A 21,839-nucleotide genomic window follows, 5' to 3' on the forward strand; every position below is an offset into this window, starting at 1 on the left:
CTTGTTGCTACCTTCTTTAAACTGGCATACCTCGTGCCCCCCTGGTGTCTGAGATATGCCACCGTGGTCACGTTGTCGGAGTATATCGGAACATGATGGTTCTTGACAAGGGCTGATGCGGCCTTCTGTGACTCTTCCACTGCTGTCAACTCCCTTAGGTTCGAAGATCCGGATCTCATGTTCTGAGGCCACTGCCCCTGGAAGTATGAATCACCGACCACGGCTCCCCAGCCTCTCAGACTGGCATCGGTACATACTATTTTTAGAGGAAGCTGATCCCAGCTTACTCCCCGCCTCAGGTTTCAGTAACTCAGCCATCACTAGAGGGCCTATTTTACATGTCCTGGAAGTGGAACCCTTTTTGATAGATTATTTGGGTACTTCCTCGTGTTTATCAGGACGTATGACTGGAGGACTCGCGTGTGAGCTTGTGCCCAGGATACCGCCTGAATGCACGCTGTCAGAAAACCCAGGATAGATATGGCGTCCCTCAGCGTCGGTGCCCTTTGGTCTCTGAACCGGATTAATCTCTGCTTGACGATCTTCGGGGAGAAAGGACGTCCTCTTCTCTGAACCCTAGAGGATCTCCAGGAATGTTTTCCTCGGGGAAGGATAGAGTGCCGACTTCTGGAGATTCGGTATCCACCCTAGGGTTTCGAGTATCTGTAGGATTCTTGATACGTCCTGGTTCAGCCGGGTTACCGATGGAGCGATGATCATCAGATCGTCTAGATATGGCACAATGCATATCCCCTGAAGTTGAATGGAGATGATTGCTTCTTTCATGATCTTCGTGAACACCCTTGGTGCTGTGGATACCCCAAACGGCAGGGCATTGAACTGGAGGTCGCTGATTCCTTGGTTGTGGGAGACCGCGAACCTCAGGAACTAACAGTGATCTGGATGAATGGGAACGTGGTAATACGCGTCCCTTAGATCTATTGTAGCCATCTGCCAGCCTCGTCCAATAAGAGGGATTGCTGATTACACTGACTCCATCTTGAACCTTCGGTACTTGATGAAGTGGTTCAGGGGCTTCAGGTTTTTGATGAGCCTGTGCTTTCCTGAGGGTTTCTTTATCAGGAACAGGGGAGAGTAACGTCCTCTGCCCACCTCTTGTGGAGGTACATACGAGACCACTCCTTCCTGTAGCAGCTCTTCTATTTGAAGCAACAGGACTTTTTGCAGACTTGGGGGCTGTGCTGGGGTAATTCTCAGGGCATGTGGGGGGGGTGCTCGAACTCCAGTTTCAGCCCAAATTGTATAGTGTGCAGGACCCACCGGTTCGAGGTCGTGGCCTGCCATTGGGCGAGAAACTGTGTGAGTCGACCCCCAACCCGGGAGTCACTGCTTCTCCGGGGGCTGCTGCTGTTGGGGCACAAGGATGTTTCTTCCTTTACCCCCTTTTGGGTAGCTCCATCGACCTGTCTTGCCCTTCCCTCTAAATGCCTTCTGAGAGGTCTGTTCTCTTGAGGGACGAAAAAACCACCTTTTGGTGGATTTCTGTTCCGGCAGTGACTTATTCTTGTCGGAAGCCTTCTCAAGGATATCATCCAGGACAGGCCCGAATACGTGGCGCCTCTGGAAGGGGATGGCACAGAGTTTCGTCTTGGAGGTGATGTCGCCACCCCAAGACTTCAGCCACAAGGCTCTCCTGGCCGAGTTTGAAAGGACTAGGGACCTTGCTGCCACCCGTACCGTTTCTCCTGAAGCATCAGCTAAATAACCTGTTGCCTTTTGGAGGATTGACAGGGAGCCTAAGATTTCCTCTCTTGGGGTACCACCCGATAGATGGTCTTCCAACGTACGTAGCCAGAAAAACAAAGATCTGGCTACGCAGGTGGATGCAATATTTGCTTTGAGCAGGTTTGTAGAAGCTTCTCAGGACTTTTTAAGGTGGCTTTCTATTTTGCAATCCATTGGATCCTTCAATTGGGAAGCATCCTCAAAGGGCAAGGACGTCTTCTTAGTGACTTTAGACACTTGGACGTCTATCTTAGGGATCTCCCAAATAGAACTATCACCCTCTAGGGGAAACTGATTTTTTAGCTCAGAGGGCACAGTGAGTGCCTTCTCGGGGGAGGACCACTCCTGAGCTATTAGGTCCTGTATCACCTCATGAACCGGGAAACCCTTTCTACCTCTGGGTTTCAACCCTCCAAACATCTCATCCTGGACTGAGAACTTGACCTCCTCCTCCTCCACTCCCATGGTATTTCTTACCATGGAGACTAACTCCTCCAAATCCTCAGAGGAGAAATAGTATTTTTTGCATCATGACTGGAGGTGAACGTGGAGCACTTATTTTCCCAAATATCCTCCGATCCTGAGGAACGGACTTCTCCCGAGTCTGAGTCGGCTTCCATAGGTGCCCTTTTCCTCTTTTTTTGGGTAGGGCCCTGGGCCACCAGGGTCAGGGCTGCCAAGGAGGTCTGAACCTCCTGCCTAATGAGAGTTTTTATGCTGTCAAACAGGGAGGGTTGCTCAGTACGCAGGATATTTTGCGTACAAGGTTGGCATAACTTCTTTTTGTAGTCAGAAGGAAACCTGGCACCACATATACCACACTTGCGGGGGTTTCTAGGGGCAAGAAGAAGAGAAGGCTTACTCAGACCTGCGCCACCAACTTTTTGACAGGCAAGGGACCGGCCCTGCTACTCACTGTAGGAGGGGGAACGCTGGGCTCCGCAGATGCTGCAGTCGAGGGCTTCTCACCATCCATGTCTGCACACACCACAGACACACTGCGCTTACCTGGAGCTGTGGCACCCTTTTGTGGGTGTTGCTGCGTTCATCTGCTGGGTGCTCCTCCTTCCCCCCGTCCCTGGGGAGGAACATCGCTCGACCCCCGCTGCCATTGGACTCATTTCTCGGGTGCCGGCGCGCGTTTCCCCTCACACAGGACGCCGAGGCTTCAAACCGGAAGTGCGCGTCACCGCTACTTCCAGTCGATTGCCCGCCCCTTCTGACGCGCGCGGCTCCAATGCAGCGCTGGGAGGAAGGAGGAAGCCAGGGAGCTGTGTAGGACCCCGGCAGGCACAATACCGCCCCGCTTTACCCCGGAGGGCGCGGGAGGGGCGGTAAACGTCCGGAGTCACACCGACAGTGGAGACGGGAGCAGCACATGGAGGAGAGGCGAACCCCCCAACCTCGGCTGCCCAGCTTTGTGAGTACATAGGGGCTCCGCTCGCTGGCCACGGCAGCCCCTTGTGACCTCTTCATGCCCCGATAGGGGACAGGAAAAACACTGAAGTAGCAGGAAGGGGAGGGTTATTTAACCTCTTTGTGTTCCTGTCCCCTCCAAGGTGGCTGTCGTGGAAGGTGACTAGAGAACCAGACGTTTGCAGCTAGAATAGTAGTTTACCACATTAACAATGTATAGAGTGTATTTTTCAATCATTTGATGTTAGCTTAATTGGAAAAAACTGTGCTTTTCTTTCAAAAATAAGGAAATTTCTAAGTGACCCTAAATTTTTGAACGGGATCCATTCAAGCATTCAAATGTTGTTACCAAAAAGTGGTGGTCAGAATTGTAAAATTTGGACTAGTCTTGAAGGTGAAAACTGGCTTGGGTTAGAAGGGGTTAATACTAGAGGTTAGGACCATCCCAAGTAGGGTCACCTTGATGGGGTGACATTTAACCCCTTCATGACGGAGCCCTTTTTAGCTTTTGCGTTTGTTTTTCACTCCCCTTCCTCTCAGAGCCATAACTTTTTTATTTTTCCTTCAATATGACCAATATGAGGGCCTGTTTTTTGCGAGTCAAGTTGTACTTTTGAACGACACCATTAGTTTTATCATATTGTGTACTCAAAAGCAGGAAAAAAATTCCAAGTGTGGAGAAATTGCAAATAAGGTGCATCTCTACAGCTGGTTTTTGGATTTTTTTTTACCATGTTCACCAAATGCTAAAACTGACCTGCCATTATAATTCTGCAGGTCATTACAAGTTCATAGACACCAAACATGTCTACGTTCTTTTTTACTTAAATGGTGAAAAAAAAATTACAAAATTTGTTAAAAAAAAATTGCATCATTTTCCGAGACCTATCGCTTCCCTAAGGCCTGTTTCACACTTCAGTTTTTGTCCATCAGTCAAGATCCACCGTTTTGCAAAAAAAAAAGGATCCGCCATTTTGCTTGGTGGATCCGTTTTTTTTCCCCATTGAGTTGCATTACCGGCGGATCTTGACGGATGGCCATCCGTTGGATCCGGTTTTTTGCGGATCCGCCAAAATTTTGACGTCCGCCGACATGCCCGAACGGAGCATGTAATGTTTTTTCGGGCGGCAGGATCTGCACTTCACACTGCGCATGCCCGAAAGACTTCACTCAGCCTGAAATTTAACCCTAAAGTCTGTTCTGGCGGCTGGAAAAAAAATCTCTCTCTCCCCCCCGGGCTACGGTTCCTTTAAAATTCTTCATTCATCGGATCCGTCAAAAAAACGGTCCGGTGGCATCCGTTCACATCAGTTTAACAACGGATCCGCTTTCCGCCATTTTGGCGGATTTTAACTGACACAAAAAACTGAAGTGTGAAACAGGCCTAATTTTCGTGATCTTGGGTTGAGCGATGGCTTATTTTGCATGCCAAGCTGACGTTTTTAATGATACCATTTTGGTACAGATACAATCTTTTGATCGCCCATCATTGCATTTTAATGCAATGTTGCGGCGACCAAAACAATGGCAGGTGCGGAACTGCATAAGGAGCGTGCCTCTGACTGTGGAGCCCATCTATCAGACAACAATAAAATACTGCCAGTGCCCGGTCCCCCCCCCCCCCCCTCGCACCAATTCCCTCGGTGAGGCACTAATTGGGATGTCCCTGCCGGCCAATGGTTCTTAAAGGGGAAGGGTCCTACGGCCACACCTACAGGGGTTAAAGCCAGGTGTCCGTGCCATTAACTTTCTCTTTCCCTCCCGGCGGACACCTGGAAGCTATTGTGCTATTGTGGTCCTCAGCATTTCCGACGAGTGGATCGAGGCCCTGATCCAGAGAGCAACACAGGAAGGTGAGCACTGGACCCGAGCTTTGATTAGCAGCCAGAGCGCTCACCTCCCTGGGCCCTCTGCCGTCCCTTTCCCCACACCTGCTCCTGCCACGGCAGCATCGCCTGCCTCCCCAGGGGCACTCGCCGCTGTACTCCCCCCTGGGCACACCGGCGGCCCTGCATGTAGCCACAGCCCCAGCCCGGAGTTTATCAGCCCCTGCAGCACAGCACCGGTGTCAGCCTCCCCTGCTCGGGTCCCGGTCCCGCGCCTCCACCCCCGTTGGGTCCACTCACCTGGGCTTTCCGGTTAGGCCCCACTCTCCTGAGCTGTTCCTGTCTCCTGACGCCGACCCCTCAGCGCAGACCGCGGTTTGGGGCGGTTCTGCCTCAGCGCCGGGAAGCGGCACCCCGGCATCCAGAGCGCCTGCAGGTCAGGGATGCGGTTTCCTCCACACCGTGAACTTCCCGGAAGCAGGCCGGGAAGCGTCAGTCCCGGGTTCCTGCTGGCTCCGCCCACTGCACAGCGCCACAGAGCCAAGCCCCACCCACTCCATTACATCACTTCCGGTCCCCGCAGCGTCAGAGAAGTCCTGGCCAGGTCTCCACGCTACCCCTGGCAGGCGCAGCCTCTACACCTGCACAGGGGTACCGAAGGACCTGCAGGACACACAAAACTGCAGCTGGTGAGCGCCCTGTTCGGTCTAACCAGACCGATCAGAGCGCTCCACAGCTGCACAATGCATATTACTGTGACATATCATTAGTGGCACCAAGCACACTGACATTTACACCTCCCCCCACACCCCAAATAACTAATAAAGATGTCCCGTTAACCCCTGCCCCGCCATATCCCAGCACTGAGTACATAAATCCCATAACCGCCCCCTTACTAAGCAGCAGAACAGGACCCACTATGGCCAGTAACCTCCCCGCCTGCAAATGATATAACCCCCACCAGATACAACTTAACGGTGAATGCAGGCGTAGACGCCACACATCCTCCCAATTTACCTCCAGTAGCCCCGTCACCATTCCCGCTACCCCTCTAAACGCACCTCCCGTTACCGGCGCAGACGCAGCTCGCGGGCCTCAGGATGGCTTTCATCAGCCACATCCGAAGGGTCCGAAACATCCCAGTCCCAAAGTCCAGAGGGCCGATATTGGGTACGCGGCAAATGCACTAAGTCGCGCGCACCCTCCAGGGCTATCAGCCGGGGAGAACCATCCCCCACGGCTTCCAGCCACACCAACTGCCATGCAGTCGCACAAGACAGAGCCGTAATTCCGCCATCACATGGCTGTACTCAGGCTCGAGCGCACGACAGTCCGTCATGTGCTCCATTGTTGGCTAACAACCAGGAATACAGATCTCAAGTTTCCCGGGTTTCCAGTCAACGCATCGGCCAGTCCACCGCTATAGCGGGAGCCAGAGTTTCCCCATCCTGTGACATTGCCCCGTCAACATCAGCGGGAGCCGGGGTTCCTCCAGGATCAGTGATCACCCCTCCAGAGTCACACAGCGGTGAGTGTTCAAAAACTGGTGGGAAACTATTACACTACGGGGATAACGTAAAATAAAGGGAGCTAACCTCAGCGATAAAGGACCTAATTCAACACCTATTGCATCCGAGCAGTACAGTGGGGAACACTACAACTGTACAGTCAGCGAGTTTACACAAAGACGCCATCTTCTGCGGGATCAGCCTGCTAGTCGCTCACATAGATCAGGAGACTAGGCAAAAAATCTGGAACAATGATTATGTTGACATATGGTCACTGTTATCAGCCGACCAACAAACAGTGGATAAAACTAACGAACGGGGATATGATAGGAATAGATAAAAAATAGCATTAACTATGAATATGAATAACTGGCTTCAGGCCTTCGCAGTATTGGGCTGTATTATGGGACAGAAGCATCCGGAACGCTGCTCAGAGTTATTTATATATCAGGACATGATAAGATATATTTCATACAAATCGCATGGCGGTTCAGCCTGGCGGAAGTATGACGAGGAGTTCCGCAGGTGGCTGGCCCTACAGCCCGATCTAGGCTGGGGAGTTAAAGCGACAGACGTGTGGCTGCGTCTGATGCTGTCTCAGAAGCAGCCCCCCTTTTCATCTACGACCACTAATTACTCCGCAGTCGCAGTTCAAAACTCAGTGGTCGTAAGGAAACCCGGAGCCTGCTGGCTGTTTAATGAGGGAAACTGCTGTTTCCACACGCTATGCAAATTCAGACATGATTGCTCAGCTTGCAGGGAGGGACACCCAGCATCAAGGTGCACTCAACAGCCATACAAAGAACCTGCAAGGCAGAACCCCAGTGAGCGTAAACGCGATGGCCCCCTGGCTAGATCTCTACCCCAACTAAAAAAAGCGGCACAACAACTATTATCAGGTTTTACGGACAGCTTTTTTTATCCCTTTCAAGTTTACAAGAACACCAACCCTATCCAATAACTTAAAATCTGCTCGTGAATTCCCCAAAATCCTAAGACAAAAAATACAAAAGGAGGTGGAATTAGGTAGAATAGCTGGCCCCTTTCAGTCACTGCCCTTCAAAAATATCAAAATATCGTCATTAGGTATTATCCCAAAAAAGGAACCCGGTAAATACCGCCTAATCCATCATTTGTCTCATCCAAAGGGCAAATCTGCTAACGACGCAATCTCCCCAGAAGAAGCGTCTGTCATATACGCGTCCTTCGATAAGGCGGTAGAACTAGTCTGGGCAGTCGGACCCGGCGCCCTGCTGGCTAAATCCGACATAGAATCAGCATTCCGTTTACTAACGGTGCACCCCGAACTTTACCACCTACTGGACTGCAAAGTGGACCAGCACTATTATTTTGATATGGGCTTACTAATGGGATGTTACATCTCACATCACTATTTCGAGTTATTTAGTACCTTCTTGGATTGGGTAGTTCGGTATGAAACAGGCAGCAAATCCCTAATTCACTACCTCGACGATTTTTTGTTCGTTGGCCCCAGAAATTCTAAACTCGGCTACTACCTACTAGAGAAATTCAAAACTATCTCACGGCAATTCGACGTACCATTGTCCCCTGAAAAAACAGAAGGACCATGCAATATTTGGCCTTTCTTAGGCATTGAAATAGACACCAATTCAATGGTTTCCGCTTACCGGCGGATAAAATACAAAGAACACAGCAGATGTAGGATGGCATCTGCAAAGTTAACAAAGTAACACTCCAGCAAACGCAGGCATTATTGGGTCTACTGACGTTCGCCTACCATGTAATGCTGGTCGGCAGGGCTTTCTCACGCAGACTATCATTGGCAACTAAAGGCGCTTCTCAGCCCGGCCATAGAATTAGGTTCACTCGCGCGTTAAAAAAGCAGATTTACTAGTATGGCAGACGTTCCTGCAATCGTACAACGGTCACACGTGTCATGGCTAGAGAGACTGCAAGCAAGGACTTGAGGCTGGCAATAGGGTGGAGCAAAAAAGAGGGTTTCGCAGCAATCTACAAAAATCAATAGTGCAAAAACAACTGGCCGGAGCTGTGGACCACATCAAACTGGGGGCACGACCCAGCCCTATGGGAGAGGTTTGCAATAGTGGCGGCCATTGAGACATAGCTCTCATATAGCTACATAGAGGGAAAAATAAATAAAAAGTTATAGCTTTTGTGAAAAGGGAGGAAATAAATAAAAGCTCAAAAAGGCATCATGTTGGGATGGTGTTAAAAAACTAGTTAGTGGGATACACTGCAAACAATTCATGCAACTACTTTACTGCAATAATTTCTTGCTAAAACAATTGCCTTATGGTCTGAAGTAAAATATCCAAAGCATACAACATGTAAATACACTCACGATCTTAGACATACCTCATATCGTGTTTTTACTACTGTAAATGGTAGCATACAAACTCCTGTCAGCGTCCTGGATCCTGCACCCAAAGCAACTGACTTTAGGGGGCTGAGTTCTTGCTCCGATAAAATATGCTGTTTCAAGAAATATAGCGTGCTGAAGTAGAGACCAACCCCAGGAATGCATCGCAAGAAGGACTGGAAATTGAATAAAAAAATATATACAGCAAGGTTTAATAGGTTTTAGGTCACTTGAAAGATCTGCTTATAAATTTATTAGGCTATTGTCACATGAGGCATCTTTGCAGCTTTTTTATGCCAATCTTAATCTGCTGGTTAGTTTTTGAAGCATTTTTAACTGAGTTTTTATCTGGGTAGATTTGTCTCCTGCGCATGCTGATTAAGTTTAGTGCATAAAAAAGAATCTGATTCAGCTTCATCAGGTTTTGGCACCAAAAACGCAGCAAAACCTGATACCAGAGTTTTTTTGAGTGTTTTTTCAGCATTTCTTGCAGTTGCTTTCAATGGGTGTTAAACGCTGTACAAAATTGACATGCTGGATATTTTGAAAACACATCACCAAATAGTCAGGAAAAAAAACCAAGGTGTGTGCATCAGAGTTCTGAAATCTGATAGACTTTGCTGGTACTGTGAAACACAGCCAAAAATTTGCATACAAAGCTGCAAAATGCAACTCATGAACATAGCCTGAGGTCTAGAACTGACATTAAAGCTAATTCTGGTTGCATTGTTTTTAAAACAACCTTACACCCCCCCAGTATTAAATTTTCTAATCTATAGTCACCAATAGAGATGGGCGGACACCTAGATGTTAGGGTCTGGCTGAACAGTTACAAAAAGTTTGGGTACCAGAACAGAACCCGGACCCCATTCACTTGAGTGGGAGGGCCCGAACATCCAGGTGTCTGCCAAGCTGTCTTGTGCATGACAGCGCGGCAAACACAGCTTCTGATCGGCGGCGAAATCATCCCCGCCGGTCAGAGAGCCACAGTTCCCACACTGTCAAAAGACAGCATGAGCGTCAGCTGTGATCGGAGCTATAAAGTTTACCTCCGGTCACTGGTGTCAACGGATGGGACTACAGCTCCCATCAGACACAGGCTGCCGCTAATAACATCGAGGGCAGGAGCAGCTGATGGGTATATTCATTAACTGGCTCCTGCGCTGTAAATAAATATTTAAAAAATAAAAATATGGTGTGGGTTCCCCTGTATTTTTGATAACCAGCCAGCCAAAACTGGCAACTGGGGGCTGCAACCATCAGTTGTCAGCTTCAACAAGACTGGTTATCAAGAATAAAGGGGTCCCCAAGCTGTTTTTCATTATTTAAATACATAACGGCGTGGGGTTCCCTCCCATTTTTGACAACCAGCCTTGCTAAAGCAGACAGCTGAGGGCTGGTATTCTTAGGCTGGTAAGGGGCCATGGATATTGCCCCCTCAGCCTAAAAATAGCAGCCCGCAGCTTCCCAGAAAAGGCACATCTATTCTGGCGCTTTGCCCGGCTCTTTCCACTTGACCTGTAGCGGTGGTAAGTGGGGTTCATATTTGTGGGGTTGATGTCACCTTTGTATTTTCAGGTGACATCAAGCCCACGAATTACTAATGGAGAGACGTCTACAAGACACCTATCCAGTACTAATACTATAGTTATATGGTAAATAAAGACACAGAAAGAATCAAGTCCTTTGTTAGAAAACTAAAGACTAAACAGTTTTACTTTATGTTTTACTCTTTTTGTTTAAAAATAAACAGTTATACTCACCAAACGCCTATTCCACCGAATCCCTCGTCTCCTGTAATAAACCGAAAATAAAAAACAACAACATCCCTCACCTATCCGTCATTCCGTTCCACTCCGTAATCCATGTCTGGGGGAAAAACCGTTTTCAACCTGGACGGTGCCAAGATGCGACCGTCCAGACTGAGAACCACTGGTGACTGAATTGCTGCGAGCGCAGCCTCAGTGACCGGCGGTGACGTCATCGAAGTTACCACCGGACACTGAGGCTGCGTCCCCTGCTGGGCTGAACTGTTGTGACCTCAGTGAGATCCCCACTAGCACCATGAAAAATAGACCCCTCTATTCTTGACAACTAGCCTTGTTGAAGCCGACAGCTGAGGGCTGCAGCCCCAGTTGTGAGTTTTGCCTGGCCGGTTATCAAAAATACAGTGGAACCCACGCAATTTTTTTTTTTTTTTTTTTTTTATTTATTAACAGAGCAGGAGCCAGCTAATGAATACACCCATCAGCCGCTCCTGCACTCGCTGTTGTTAGTGGCAGCAAGTGTCGGATGATGGGAGCAGTAGGCCCATCCGCTGATAGCAGTGACTGGAGGTAAACGTTCTACCTCCGATCAGAGCTGAGCGCTCACGTGTGCGTGTGAACCGTGTCTCTCACCGGCAGTGATGATTTTACCGCCTATCAGAAGCGATCATGACAAACACTCAGTGTTCAGGTAGCCGAACCCGAACAGTAACACAGACTTCCTGGTGAAGTCCGTGCCCGAACAGTAGGTGTTCGGTACGGACGACAAACTTTACTGTTCAGGTTTGCCCATCTCTACCAAGATACGTAACATTTATCACAGCATTGACTACATCAGCGATCAGAGCAGGGAAAGTTGATGTCCCATCCTGAGACAAGAAAAATAAGGAAAAAGAAAGTTTGTAACAAATTACAAAAAAAAATTCCAATAAATACATATATTTATGTAAAACACAGACAAATAAAAGAACACACATTTGGTATCGCTGCGCCCGAAACGACCCGACTTGTAAAACTGTGGACTTCTGTGACAGAATAAAAAAAATAAAATATATGGCAAAAAAAAAAAAAAACGGATTACTTACCGGTAATACTCTTTTAATGAGTCCACGACAGCACTCACTTGAGAGAGGGATCACTGCCTCATTATATTTAATCTTCTGCCGGGGGTTCCATCTGATTCACGCATTTCAGAGATTTACATGGAAACCCTGATGTAAGCACTCAGCACACAGGGCAGGATAAATGTGTGCTGAACCTTACTGCGATCTTTGGGAGACAGAATGAAAAAAACAACAGTATGTGATGAATTGGTTTTATTTAATTTTTTTAACACCGTTCCTCATGCGGTATAAGTGATTAGGCAACTTTATTCTTCAGGTTGGTGCGATTACAGTGATACCAGATTTATATTGGGTTTTTATGTTTGGCTGCTGTCACACACTAAAAGATGCTTTTTATTGTAAAAAATAGTTTTTGCATCACCACATTTTGAGCGCTATAATTTTTTCCAGATTTTGGTCCATAGAGTCACGTGAGGTCTTGTTTTTTGAGGGACGAGTTGTCATTTTTATTGGTACCATTGTGGGCACATGACATTTTTTGATCGCTTTCTATTCCGGTTTTTTAGGAGGCAGCAGGAACAAAAAGCAGCAATTCAGGAATTTCTCTGGGGAGGGGGTTTTATTCCATTCCTTGTGTGGTAAAATTGATAAGGCAGCTTTATTCTTCGGTCCAAAAGATACCAAATCACTCTTGATATGAACTTTACACTTTATGTTTTCCTCATTGATCATGTTTCTCTATTATGACAATTTATGATTGATGGTTATATCTTCTATATGGGACTATGGGTTAGCGGCAAAGCAGATTCAAAATGAATTTCATTGAATACCACAAATGCACTGCACTTTATATTGATCTAAGTCATCTGTCCTGCTTACCTGAATCCATGTTACCCTATTATTGGGGACTTATACCATTTATATTTATATTTTATATTACTGTATTTGCTGACCTGCTCCCCTTTTGGTTTTATTTTGTGTTTTTCTTTTCTTGTCATTATGTCTTTTGGTAATGTCTTTTATGTCTTCTTATGTTGGTCTCAGTCGATCACAGCATATCGGGGGCTAAAGAGCCGGGAGCGGTCTGTGATGCCACAGCGATCTCACCAGTGAGATCGCTGTGTGCGACGGCGATCAGCGACTGGCCCCCCAGCCGGGTATCGCTGATCGTGCAGCATCGTCCTGGGCCATTTTTTCATAGTTGCTCTCCCGCTGGCCAGCGCGCATCGCTGCGTGTGGCAGTGGGAGCCAACAATCAGCGAGGCTCCCAGCGCTCTAAGCAGGCATCTAAGGCAAATATCGGGTTACTAAGCGGCGCGCGTCACTTAGTTACCCGATGTGTACCTTAGAAACCTGCGTGCTGGCAGCTCCCGGCGCGAGCACGCAGGTTTCTAAGGTACACATTGGGTAACTAAGTGACGTGCGCCGCTTAGTAACCCGATATTTACCTGGATACCAGCGTCCTCGCTGGTGCTGATCGCTGGTGAAGCTGCCTGTTTGGCAGCTCACCAGCGATCATGTAGCGATGCACCAGCGATCCTGACAAGGTCGTATCGTTGGGATCGCTGGTGCATCTTTATGTGTGACAGGGCCTTTACTGCGATCTTTGAGAGGCAGAATGAACAAATCAACAGCAGGTGAAGAATTGGTTTTATTTTTTACGCTGTTCTTAGTGTGGTATAAGTGATTAGACGACTTTATTTTTCAGTTCGGTGCGAGTACAGCGATAGCAGATTTATATCTTTTTGGTTGCCGTCACACACTAAGGTTTTTTATTGCATCGCCATATATTTTGATAGCTATAACTCCATATTTCTGCCAACGTGAGGGCTTTTTTGCGGGACTAGTTGACATTTTTATTGTTACCATATTCGGGCACATTACATTTGATCGCTTTTTATTCTGATTTTTGGGAGGCATAATGAACAAAGCTCAGCAATTCATGATTTTTTTTTAGCTTTTTTTTATGATATTCAGCATGTGGTAAAATTGATAAGGCAGCTTTATTCTCCGGGTCAGTAAAATTACAGCGATACCACATTCATAAACTTTTTTATGTTTTGGTGATTTTACATAAACTATTTTTTATAGAAAAAATAATTATTTTTGCATCGCTTTATTATAAGATCTATAACTATTTTTCCTCTGATGGAGCTGTATGGTGGCTTCTTTTTCACAAGACAAGATGATGTTTTCAGAGATACCATTTATTAATTTACTGTGGAGGCACGTGGCGGGGGGGGTCAGTGGGTGCTCTCGTCCGCTGGCCTGGCTGTCTTTAGCAAGACTGCATGGACCAGGGCTCATACCACTAAATGCCTCACTGTTTTACAAAGATAACAGAAGACAAAATGTAGGAGACAACATCAGGGGCCAACAGTTTATGACTCTGGGCCGACAATTTACGTCTGGCAAAATTAAGAAAAAAGGTTAAGTTGTCACCTTTACATTCGTCTTTTTGATGGAGTTTCATTCAATTTTTTGTTCAGCGATACGATGTAAATTACAGCTTTATAGGTCGGGTCATTCTAGAAGCAGCAATACCAAACATGTACTTTTTTATTTATTTTACATAAAACTACAAGTTTATGGGTAGAACATATTTAATGATTTTTATTTGTATAATTTTACAGGGAGAGCACGCCAGCGTGACAGAGGAGAGAGCGTGAGGTGACACTTATGCACTTTTGAGTTCAATATGAGCACAGACGCCTGAATCTTCAGGGGAACTAATCTGGATTTTTTTTCTGGATTTTTTTTTTTTTAAATTCAGTAACCAGCCCAAGCCCTCTAAGGCCGGTTTCACATTCGCGCTTTTGAGCGCAGCGACGGCCTGCGCACGGCCGCCGCTAAGCCCCGCCCCCTGCCCCGCCTCCACCAGTATCTCCGCCTCCGGGCGCATGACGTTGCATGCGTCATGCGTCCTCTATCTTCATCACAGAGGGCGCAGGCCGTGCGCAGTCTGCGTTTGGCGGCGCATGCGTCCTTTTGACAGTGCGCCGAGCACAACCAAAATGCAACAGGTTGCGTTTGGCGCTGCTCGGCGCACCGTCAAAAGGACGCATGCGCCGCCAAACGCAGACTGTGCGCGGACTGCGCACGGCCTGCGCCCTCTGTGATGAAGATAGGGGACGCATGACGCATGCAACGTCATGCGCCCGGAGGCGGAGATACTGGTGGAGGCGGGGCAGGGGGCGGGGCTTAGCGGCGGCCGTGCACAGGCCGTCGCTGCGCTCAAAAGCGCGAATGTGAAACCGGCCTAAGGTAGCCATTACCACATCTAGTTATTACTACACTGGTGGACTCATTTACGTAGCACCAGGAAATAATCTAGATATGGAATGATCAAGACATCTTTTTCACGGTCTACTCTATACAGGATTGACAGAGCCTCTTCTGACAGGAGTGGGGCAACAAGGTCTTAAACAGAGCACATTCTTTGTGCTTGGTTTTAGTGACACACTTCTTTCCCTGGAAATAAATGACAAGAAAGAAGGGGATCCACATTACAAAGTGAAACTTTCACAAAGATCATTTACCACCTTGTCGTAATCAAATGGTACAGGTTTAAAGGATGGATACGTCTCAGCCGGGATATCATCCCTGGAGGCTGCTTATTCATCCACCTTGCCGGAGCTTTGCTGACTGGACCTGCTCTCTTTAGCCGACCCCCGTGTCTCCGTGCTCTGGCTGCCCCCTCTACTGACACAGACGACAACGCTCCACTGGCTCGTGTGGCTTCCCATGCTTCTGCTGTTGTTGTGGCTGTGACTCCAAATTTGAGCTAGGAAGCACTGAGCAGAGGTGCCAGCTTACCTTTATACTGGCACATGCGCTCCCGAGTAGCCCCTGACTCCTCTCTGATGCCTCATGACGTCGTCGCCATCATAAGCCCCCTTTCATCAGGGAGCGCCTCCCCGCATCCTCTGCACACCGTCTGGTGTGATTACTTGGTGCGGTCGCCCTCTGGGCGCATCACCTTGTATCACGGGCACCTCCTTAGGACGTCATGAGCTGTGCTCCTCAGCCGCATACCCATTGGTCATCCGGTCGCCTCCTGGCTGCAAAATCGTGGCACTTCTGGCTTCGTACATGCTGCACAGCATTGCAGGAGGCATGCAGAGCAGGGCAGTCACCTGCAGACGCCTACCGTCCCTGAGCCATGCCAAAGCAGTCCATCCCCAGTCAGGGGATGCCAATCACCTTGCGCTCGCTCATGTCTGAAGCCCCCTTGGACTCACTGTGGCACTTCCAGGCATCCTGCACCAGCCAAAGTAGAGGAGGGTCCTTGCCTAAGCCAGCCAGATCTGTGAAGGAGACTTTCATCCTCGATATCTTCACAGGTAAGTCTGCACGGGTTCCGCTAGCAAGGACAGGAAACCAACTGATGAGAGGGAGAGGTGCCGCCCTTTTTCACCTGTAGGTTTCCTGTCCTTGGTGGGCGGATCCGCTCTTTCGTAGTGCGGTCATGGGTGATCGATAAAGAAAGACAGTAAGTCCTGGTTTTGGCAGAATTTTCTCACTGTGCTAGCAGTGATCTCATTGAGGTCACGGCAGTTCACTGTCCTGGCTCACAGTGATCCGAACGTGGGAAAACAGCTTCAGTGACCAGCGTTCATCATTGAAGCTGCATTTTCAGCAGCTCAGTGCCTCCTTATTTTCAGCCTGAACAGTCAAATCATGCCACCGTTAAAATTGAAAACTGGATATAGCAGAGATTGATTATCGCGTGGGACAGTATGGATGATCTTCACGTCGGACAGGTGAGGGATACGTTTTCTTTTTTTGTTTTGCTTTTTGTTTTTATTTATTTTTTTTTTTTACACAGGGTTCGTGGGCGTCAATGGATTTTAGGAGTAAACATGACTATAACTTTGTTTTTTTATTTTTAAATAAGTGTGTAAAAACAGGGTGTTGAGTTTTATCTGATAAAGGATTTTAATTCTTGCAGTGTATATTTCAAAACGTACTATGGGGTTAGTAAGGGTGTGTGCACACGTTGCGGATTCTGCTGCGGATCCGCAGCGGATTTGGCCCTACGGATCCGCAGCAGTTTCTGCTGCGTTGTACAGTACCATTTTATTCTATATAAAATGGAAACCGCTGTGCAAACGTTTCGGATTTGCTGCGGATTTAAATCTGCAGCATGTCAATTCTTTGTGCGGGTTCTGCAGCGTTTTGGCACCTGCTCCATGACAGGTGTCAAACCGCAGGGGAAAATCGCAGGCTAATCCGCAGTAAATTCGCAGATAAACCGCAGGTCATTGGACCTGCGGATTTTGACAAATCTGCGCGGAATCTGTGCACATACCCTAAAGGGGGCGTCTTTTAGATGCCTCTCCATTGATAGCCTCTGGGCTTGATGTCAGCTGACAATACAAAGCTCTGAAAAATGAGGATGAATGAACTCATGGAGATCAACATCCAACACTGCGGAAACACCATCACATGTTTCTCAACGCAGTGATTCTAGAGCAATTCCCCCATCCCTTATGGGAAATACGTAAAAACATGCAAAACACAAGCTGCGGAGACACCATCACATGTTTCTCAACGCAAGCAATAACTGGCCAGGTCTTTCCCCGGAAAGGAACAACCACGGGAAGGGCAGTCTCCAATGAAGGAAACCACCTATGCCAAAACATGGTATCTATCCACAGACAGCTGTTTCGGGGTATTGCCCCTCATCAGTGTGGAGTAGGAAACTGGCCAGTAGGAGCAATGCCTAGTAGAAGACTGTGAAAAATGAGGATGAATGAACTCATGGAGATCAACATCCAACACTGCGGAGACACCATCACATGTTTCTCAACGCAGTGATTCTAGAGCAATGCCCCCATCCCTTATGGGAAATATGTAAAAACATGCAAAACACAAGCTGCGGAAACACCATCACGTTTCTCAATGCAAGCAATGACTAGCCAGGTCTTTCCCCGGGAAGGAACAACCACGGGAAGGGCAGTCTCCAATGAAGGAAACCACCTATGCCAAAACATGGTATCCATCCACAGACAGCTGCTTCGGGGTAAGACCTGGCCAGTCATTGCTTGCGTTGAGAAACATGTGATGGTGTCTCCGCAGCTTGTGTTTTGCATGTTTTTACATATTTCCCATAAGGGATGGGGGCATTGCTCTAGAACCACTGCGTTGAGAAACGTGATGGTGTCTCCGCAGTGTTGGATGTTGATCTCCATGAGTTCATTCATCCTCATTTTTCACAGTCTTCTACTAGGCATTGCTCCTACTGGCCAGTTTCCTACTCCACACTGATGAGGGGCAATACCCCGAAACAGCTGTCTGTGGATGGATACCATGTTTTGGCATAGGTGGTTTCCTTCATTGGAGACTGCCCTTCCCGTGGTTGTTCCTTCCCGGGGAAAGATCTGGCCAGTCATTGCTTGCATTGAGAAACATGTGATGGTGTCTCCGCAGCTTGTGTTTTGACAATACAAAGCTGACATCAACCCCAACCCTACTACCCCACCGCCACAGGACCTGTGGGAAGAGCAAAGCAAAGCTTAGAGCCAGATTTGGAGCATTGCATGGATGTGCCATTTCTGGGGAGGCTGATGGTTGATGTTGGTAACCTGGGAGGACGGGGGGGGGGGGCAATATCCCAGGCCCCTTCCCAGTCTAATAATATAAGCCCACAGCTGTCTGTGTAGTCTTGTCTGGCATTAATTTATATGGGGACCACCCTACATCATTTTTTTCTGGGGTCCCCAGTAAATTCACCAGTAAAGGCTAAGCAAATGGCTGTGAGCTGTTAATAGCCCGAATAACTTTTGGCCTATTGTGCTTTTTCCCAGATTATTAACATCAGCCCCCAGCCATGGGCTTTCCCTCTGCTGGTTATGAAAATTATGTGGGAGCCCAAGCCATTTTTTAATTTAACACTTAATTTTACACAGTGGGTGCGGAATACAACTCCCATCATTGTCGCCTGGTTGCGCTGATCTCAAGGAGACCAGTTGACAATGAAGAAAGCTGCCTGCAGCAGCCGGCGCCTGGGGTCAGCACAAACTGTACTGTTTTTCCCAGAAGCCAGTATGTGTCACAGGGATGTGAAACACAGACAGCAAACGGATACACGGATGTCACACGGACATGGACCACTGATCTCACTAGTACTGGTTTTCCCTGTACAAGGATCATCAGGATGTGTAAAGGATGTCCAACACAAAGACACGACATTATGTACAGATGCCGCTCTTAGGGTCCCGCTTCACATAGCGACGCACCAGCGATCCCGACAACGATACGACCTGGTAGGGATCACTGGTGCTTCGCTACATGGTCGCTTGTAAGCTGCCAAACAGGCAGATCTCTTCAACGACGCACCAGCGATCCCGACAACGATACGATCTGGTAAGGATCGCTGGTGCGGTGTCACACAGCAGCTATCTGAACGATTCCAGCCTGCGTCCCTGAGTTCTGCGTCACCAACGATGTCGCTCGTCGGCCTTAAACACAGCGATGCATGCTGGCCAGCGGGACGCGACTATGAAAAAATGGCCCAGGACATTCGAGCACGATCAGCGATATCCAGCAGGGGGGCCGGTCGCCGCTATGTGTCACATGTAGCGAGATTTTTGGTGAGATCGCTGTTGCGTCACAAAATCGGTGACGCATCAGCGATCTCGCTATGTGAGACCGGAACTTTAGGCCTAACTCAGTCATTAGTGCTTGTAATTCGTGTGCAGTCTGTGTTTTTCTAAGATCAACATGTAGATCAGATAAAAATAAGAAAAAAAAAAAGTGACAGGTCTTACTTTGGTCAAAATTGCAAACAGAGCTAGAAATGATGAACAGAACACAGATGCCAAGAACCAGTTGTTATTGGGCCTTCTTCCACATGACAGGTAAAAAAAAAAAAAAGAAAAACCCACACCAAACAGATTTAGTATGAGTTAAAACAAATATGTGAATAAGGCCTTAAGGACCACATACACATCTGACTAATGAGGATGCAACCATGACGACAGGATGTACTATGTATGAAGCCACCATGAAGGCTTTAGATTCAAAATTCAGAAACCAATAAGTATAAAGACTAAGCCATCCAACAGCCACTTTGTAGGAGTCTTGAGGCCTGTAACCAGTGCATAATCATATCAACTTACCGGGGACACCCCTTTCCACAGACCCAAGAAGTTTTCATTGCGAATAACTGTGAGGAAAAGCTTTAACATGCCTACTCGGCTCCTGTAGAGAGAAAAGACATTTGTGGAAAATGCATCCAATTAGAGATCCATACAATACATTCTTGGTACAGACTTATAATTTGTTAATAAAGCAGTAGTGAGAAATATAGTTCCCCAATATTAGGCTATAAGCACAAGGTGTCTTTCAGGTATATTCCGCCTGGAATCACCATAACAAAGCATTACAACAGCGCCTGATAAAAGGAACGTAATGCACAGCAATGTCAAAATGTCATTATTATGCACGTTCCATCTAGTGTCACTAAATTGTTTCAGATTCAGATGTTCTAGAGGCTATGGAGATTGCCAAGCATTTTTTAAAAGGTAATTTAGGTGCATAAAGACTTTCCCTGTTTGCACAAGGCACTTTATTAATTCTGTCACATTTTTTTGCCCCAAGCAGGATTTTTTTGTAATAGACTGCTCCTTTCAGTACATATTTTGTATACTCCATCGCATTTAAACAATACAGGTTGTGTGTTTTAAGGGGTTTGTAGCCTTAAGTGTCTCTCACATCTGAGGTCACTTTTTCATATTTTTTTGTATTTTTTTTTTTAATTTTGTCATTTTTTCTCTCATGTCTTTGTATTTACATATACTTAACCCCTTATGGACCAAGTCACTTTGTAGGTTAATCACCAGGCCTTAATTTTGAAATCGGACCACTATCACTTTGTGAGGTTATATCTCTGGAACGTTTCAACGGATCCCGCTGATTCTGAGACTTTTTTCATGACATATTGTACTTCATGTTAGTGGTAAAATTTCTTCGATATAACTTGCGTTTATTTATGAAATAAACAGAAATATGGCGAAATTTCTAATATTTAGCAATTTTCAAACTTTTAATTTTTATGCCGTTAAATCAGAGAGATATGTCACACAAAATATTTAAGAAACATTTCCCACGTCTACTTTACATCAGCACAATTTTGGGAACATTTTTTTGTTAGGAAGCTATAAGGGTTAAAATTTGACCAGCGATTTCTCATTTTCTTCAACAAAATTTACAAAATAATTTTTTTAGGGACCACCTGACATTTGAAGTCACTTTGAGAGGTCAATATGATAGAAAATACCCCAAAGTGACACCATTCTAAAAACTGCACCCCTCAAGGTGCTCAAAACTACATTCAAGAAGTTTATTAACGCTTCAGATGTTGCTATCAGTGTGTCAAGAGTGGGAGAAGAGGGTTTGCATTGACTATCCAACACAATGGGCAGCACTTTGAACACATTTTATAAGTGGTCATAATCTTGTAAATAACTCATGAAAGAATAAAGTTATGTTAAAACCAAGCACACCATTGTTTTTCTTGTGAAATTCTCAATAAGTCTGATGTGTCACATGACCCTCTTCCCATTGGAAAAAATGAAGTTGGATCCAAAATGGTTGACTTCAAAATGGCCGCCATGGTCACCGCTCAACTTGAAAAGTTTCCCCCCTCCCATATACTAATGTGCCACAAACAGGAAGTTGATATCACCAACTATTCTCATTTTATTTAGGTGTATCCATATAAGGCTATGTGCACACGTTGCGGATCCGCAGCAGATTCTCCCACGTTGTACAGTACCATTCTATTCTATGTAAATCCAAAAACGCTGTGCACATGCTGCAGATTTTTTTGCGCAGATTTGCTGCGGATTTGAATCAGCAGCATGTCAATTCTTTGTGCGGAATCCGCAGCGGTTTTCCACCTGCCCCATTACAGAAATCCGCAGGTGTAAAAACGCAGGGGAAATCCGCACAAAATCTGCCGAAAATCCGCAGGAAATCTGCACTAAATAAGCAGGTCATTTTACCTGCAGATTTAGCAAAATCTGCACGGAAAAATCCGCAGCAGAATCCACGTGTGCACATACCCTAAATGGTCCACCCTGTACATTGCAATGCAATGCTCCAGCATTGCAATGATTATACCTATGCAGAAAGCTTCTGAGACC

At 46.9% G+C, this 21,839-nt stretch overlaps 1 protein-coding gene across 1 annotated transcript in view; it reads right to left on the reverse strand.

Annotated features, from left to right (window-relative positions):
- Positions 1–21,839, reverse strand: part of SLC25A38 (solute carrier family 25 member 38) — a 250,829-nt gene that overhangs the window by 214,351 nt on the left and 14,639 nt on the right. The window contains exons 2-3 of the mRNA XM_073557981.1: positions 19,812–19,893; positions 8,855–9,034 (exon numbers count right to left, since the gene is read on the reverse strand). Of these exons, the coding sequence (XP_073414082.1) occupies positions 8,855–9,034; positions 19,812–19,893 (262 nt within the window). The remainder of the gene's footprint in view (positions 1–8,854; positions 9,035–19,811; positions 19,894–21,839) is intronic.

Source organism: Dendrobates tinctorius, unplaced genomic scaffold, assembly GCF_039654945.1.
Source record: "Dendrobates tinctorius isolate UK_male_01 unplaced genomic scaffold, ASM3965494v1 ptg000012l, whole genome shotgun sequence".
Taxonomy (NCBI): Eukaryota; Metazoa; Chordata; class Amphibia; order Anura; family Dendrobatidae; genus Dendrobates; species Dendrobates tinctorius.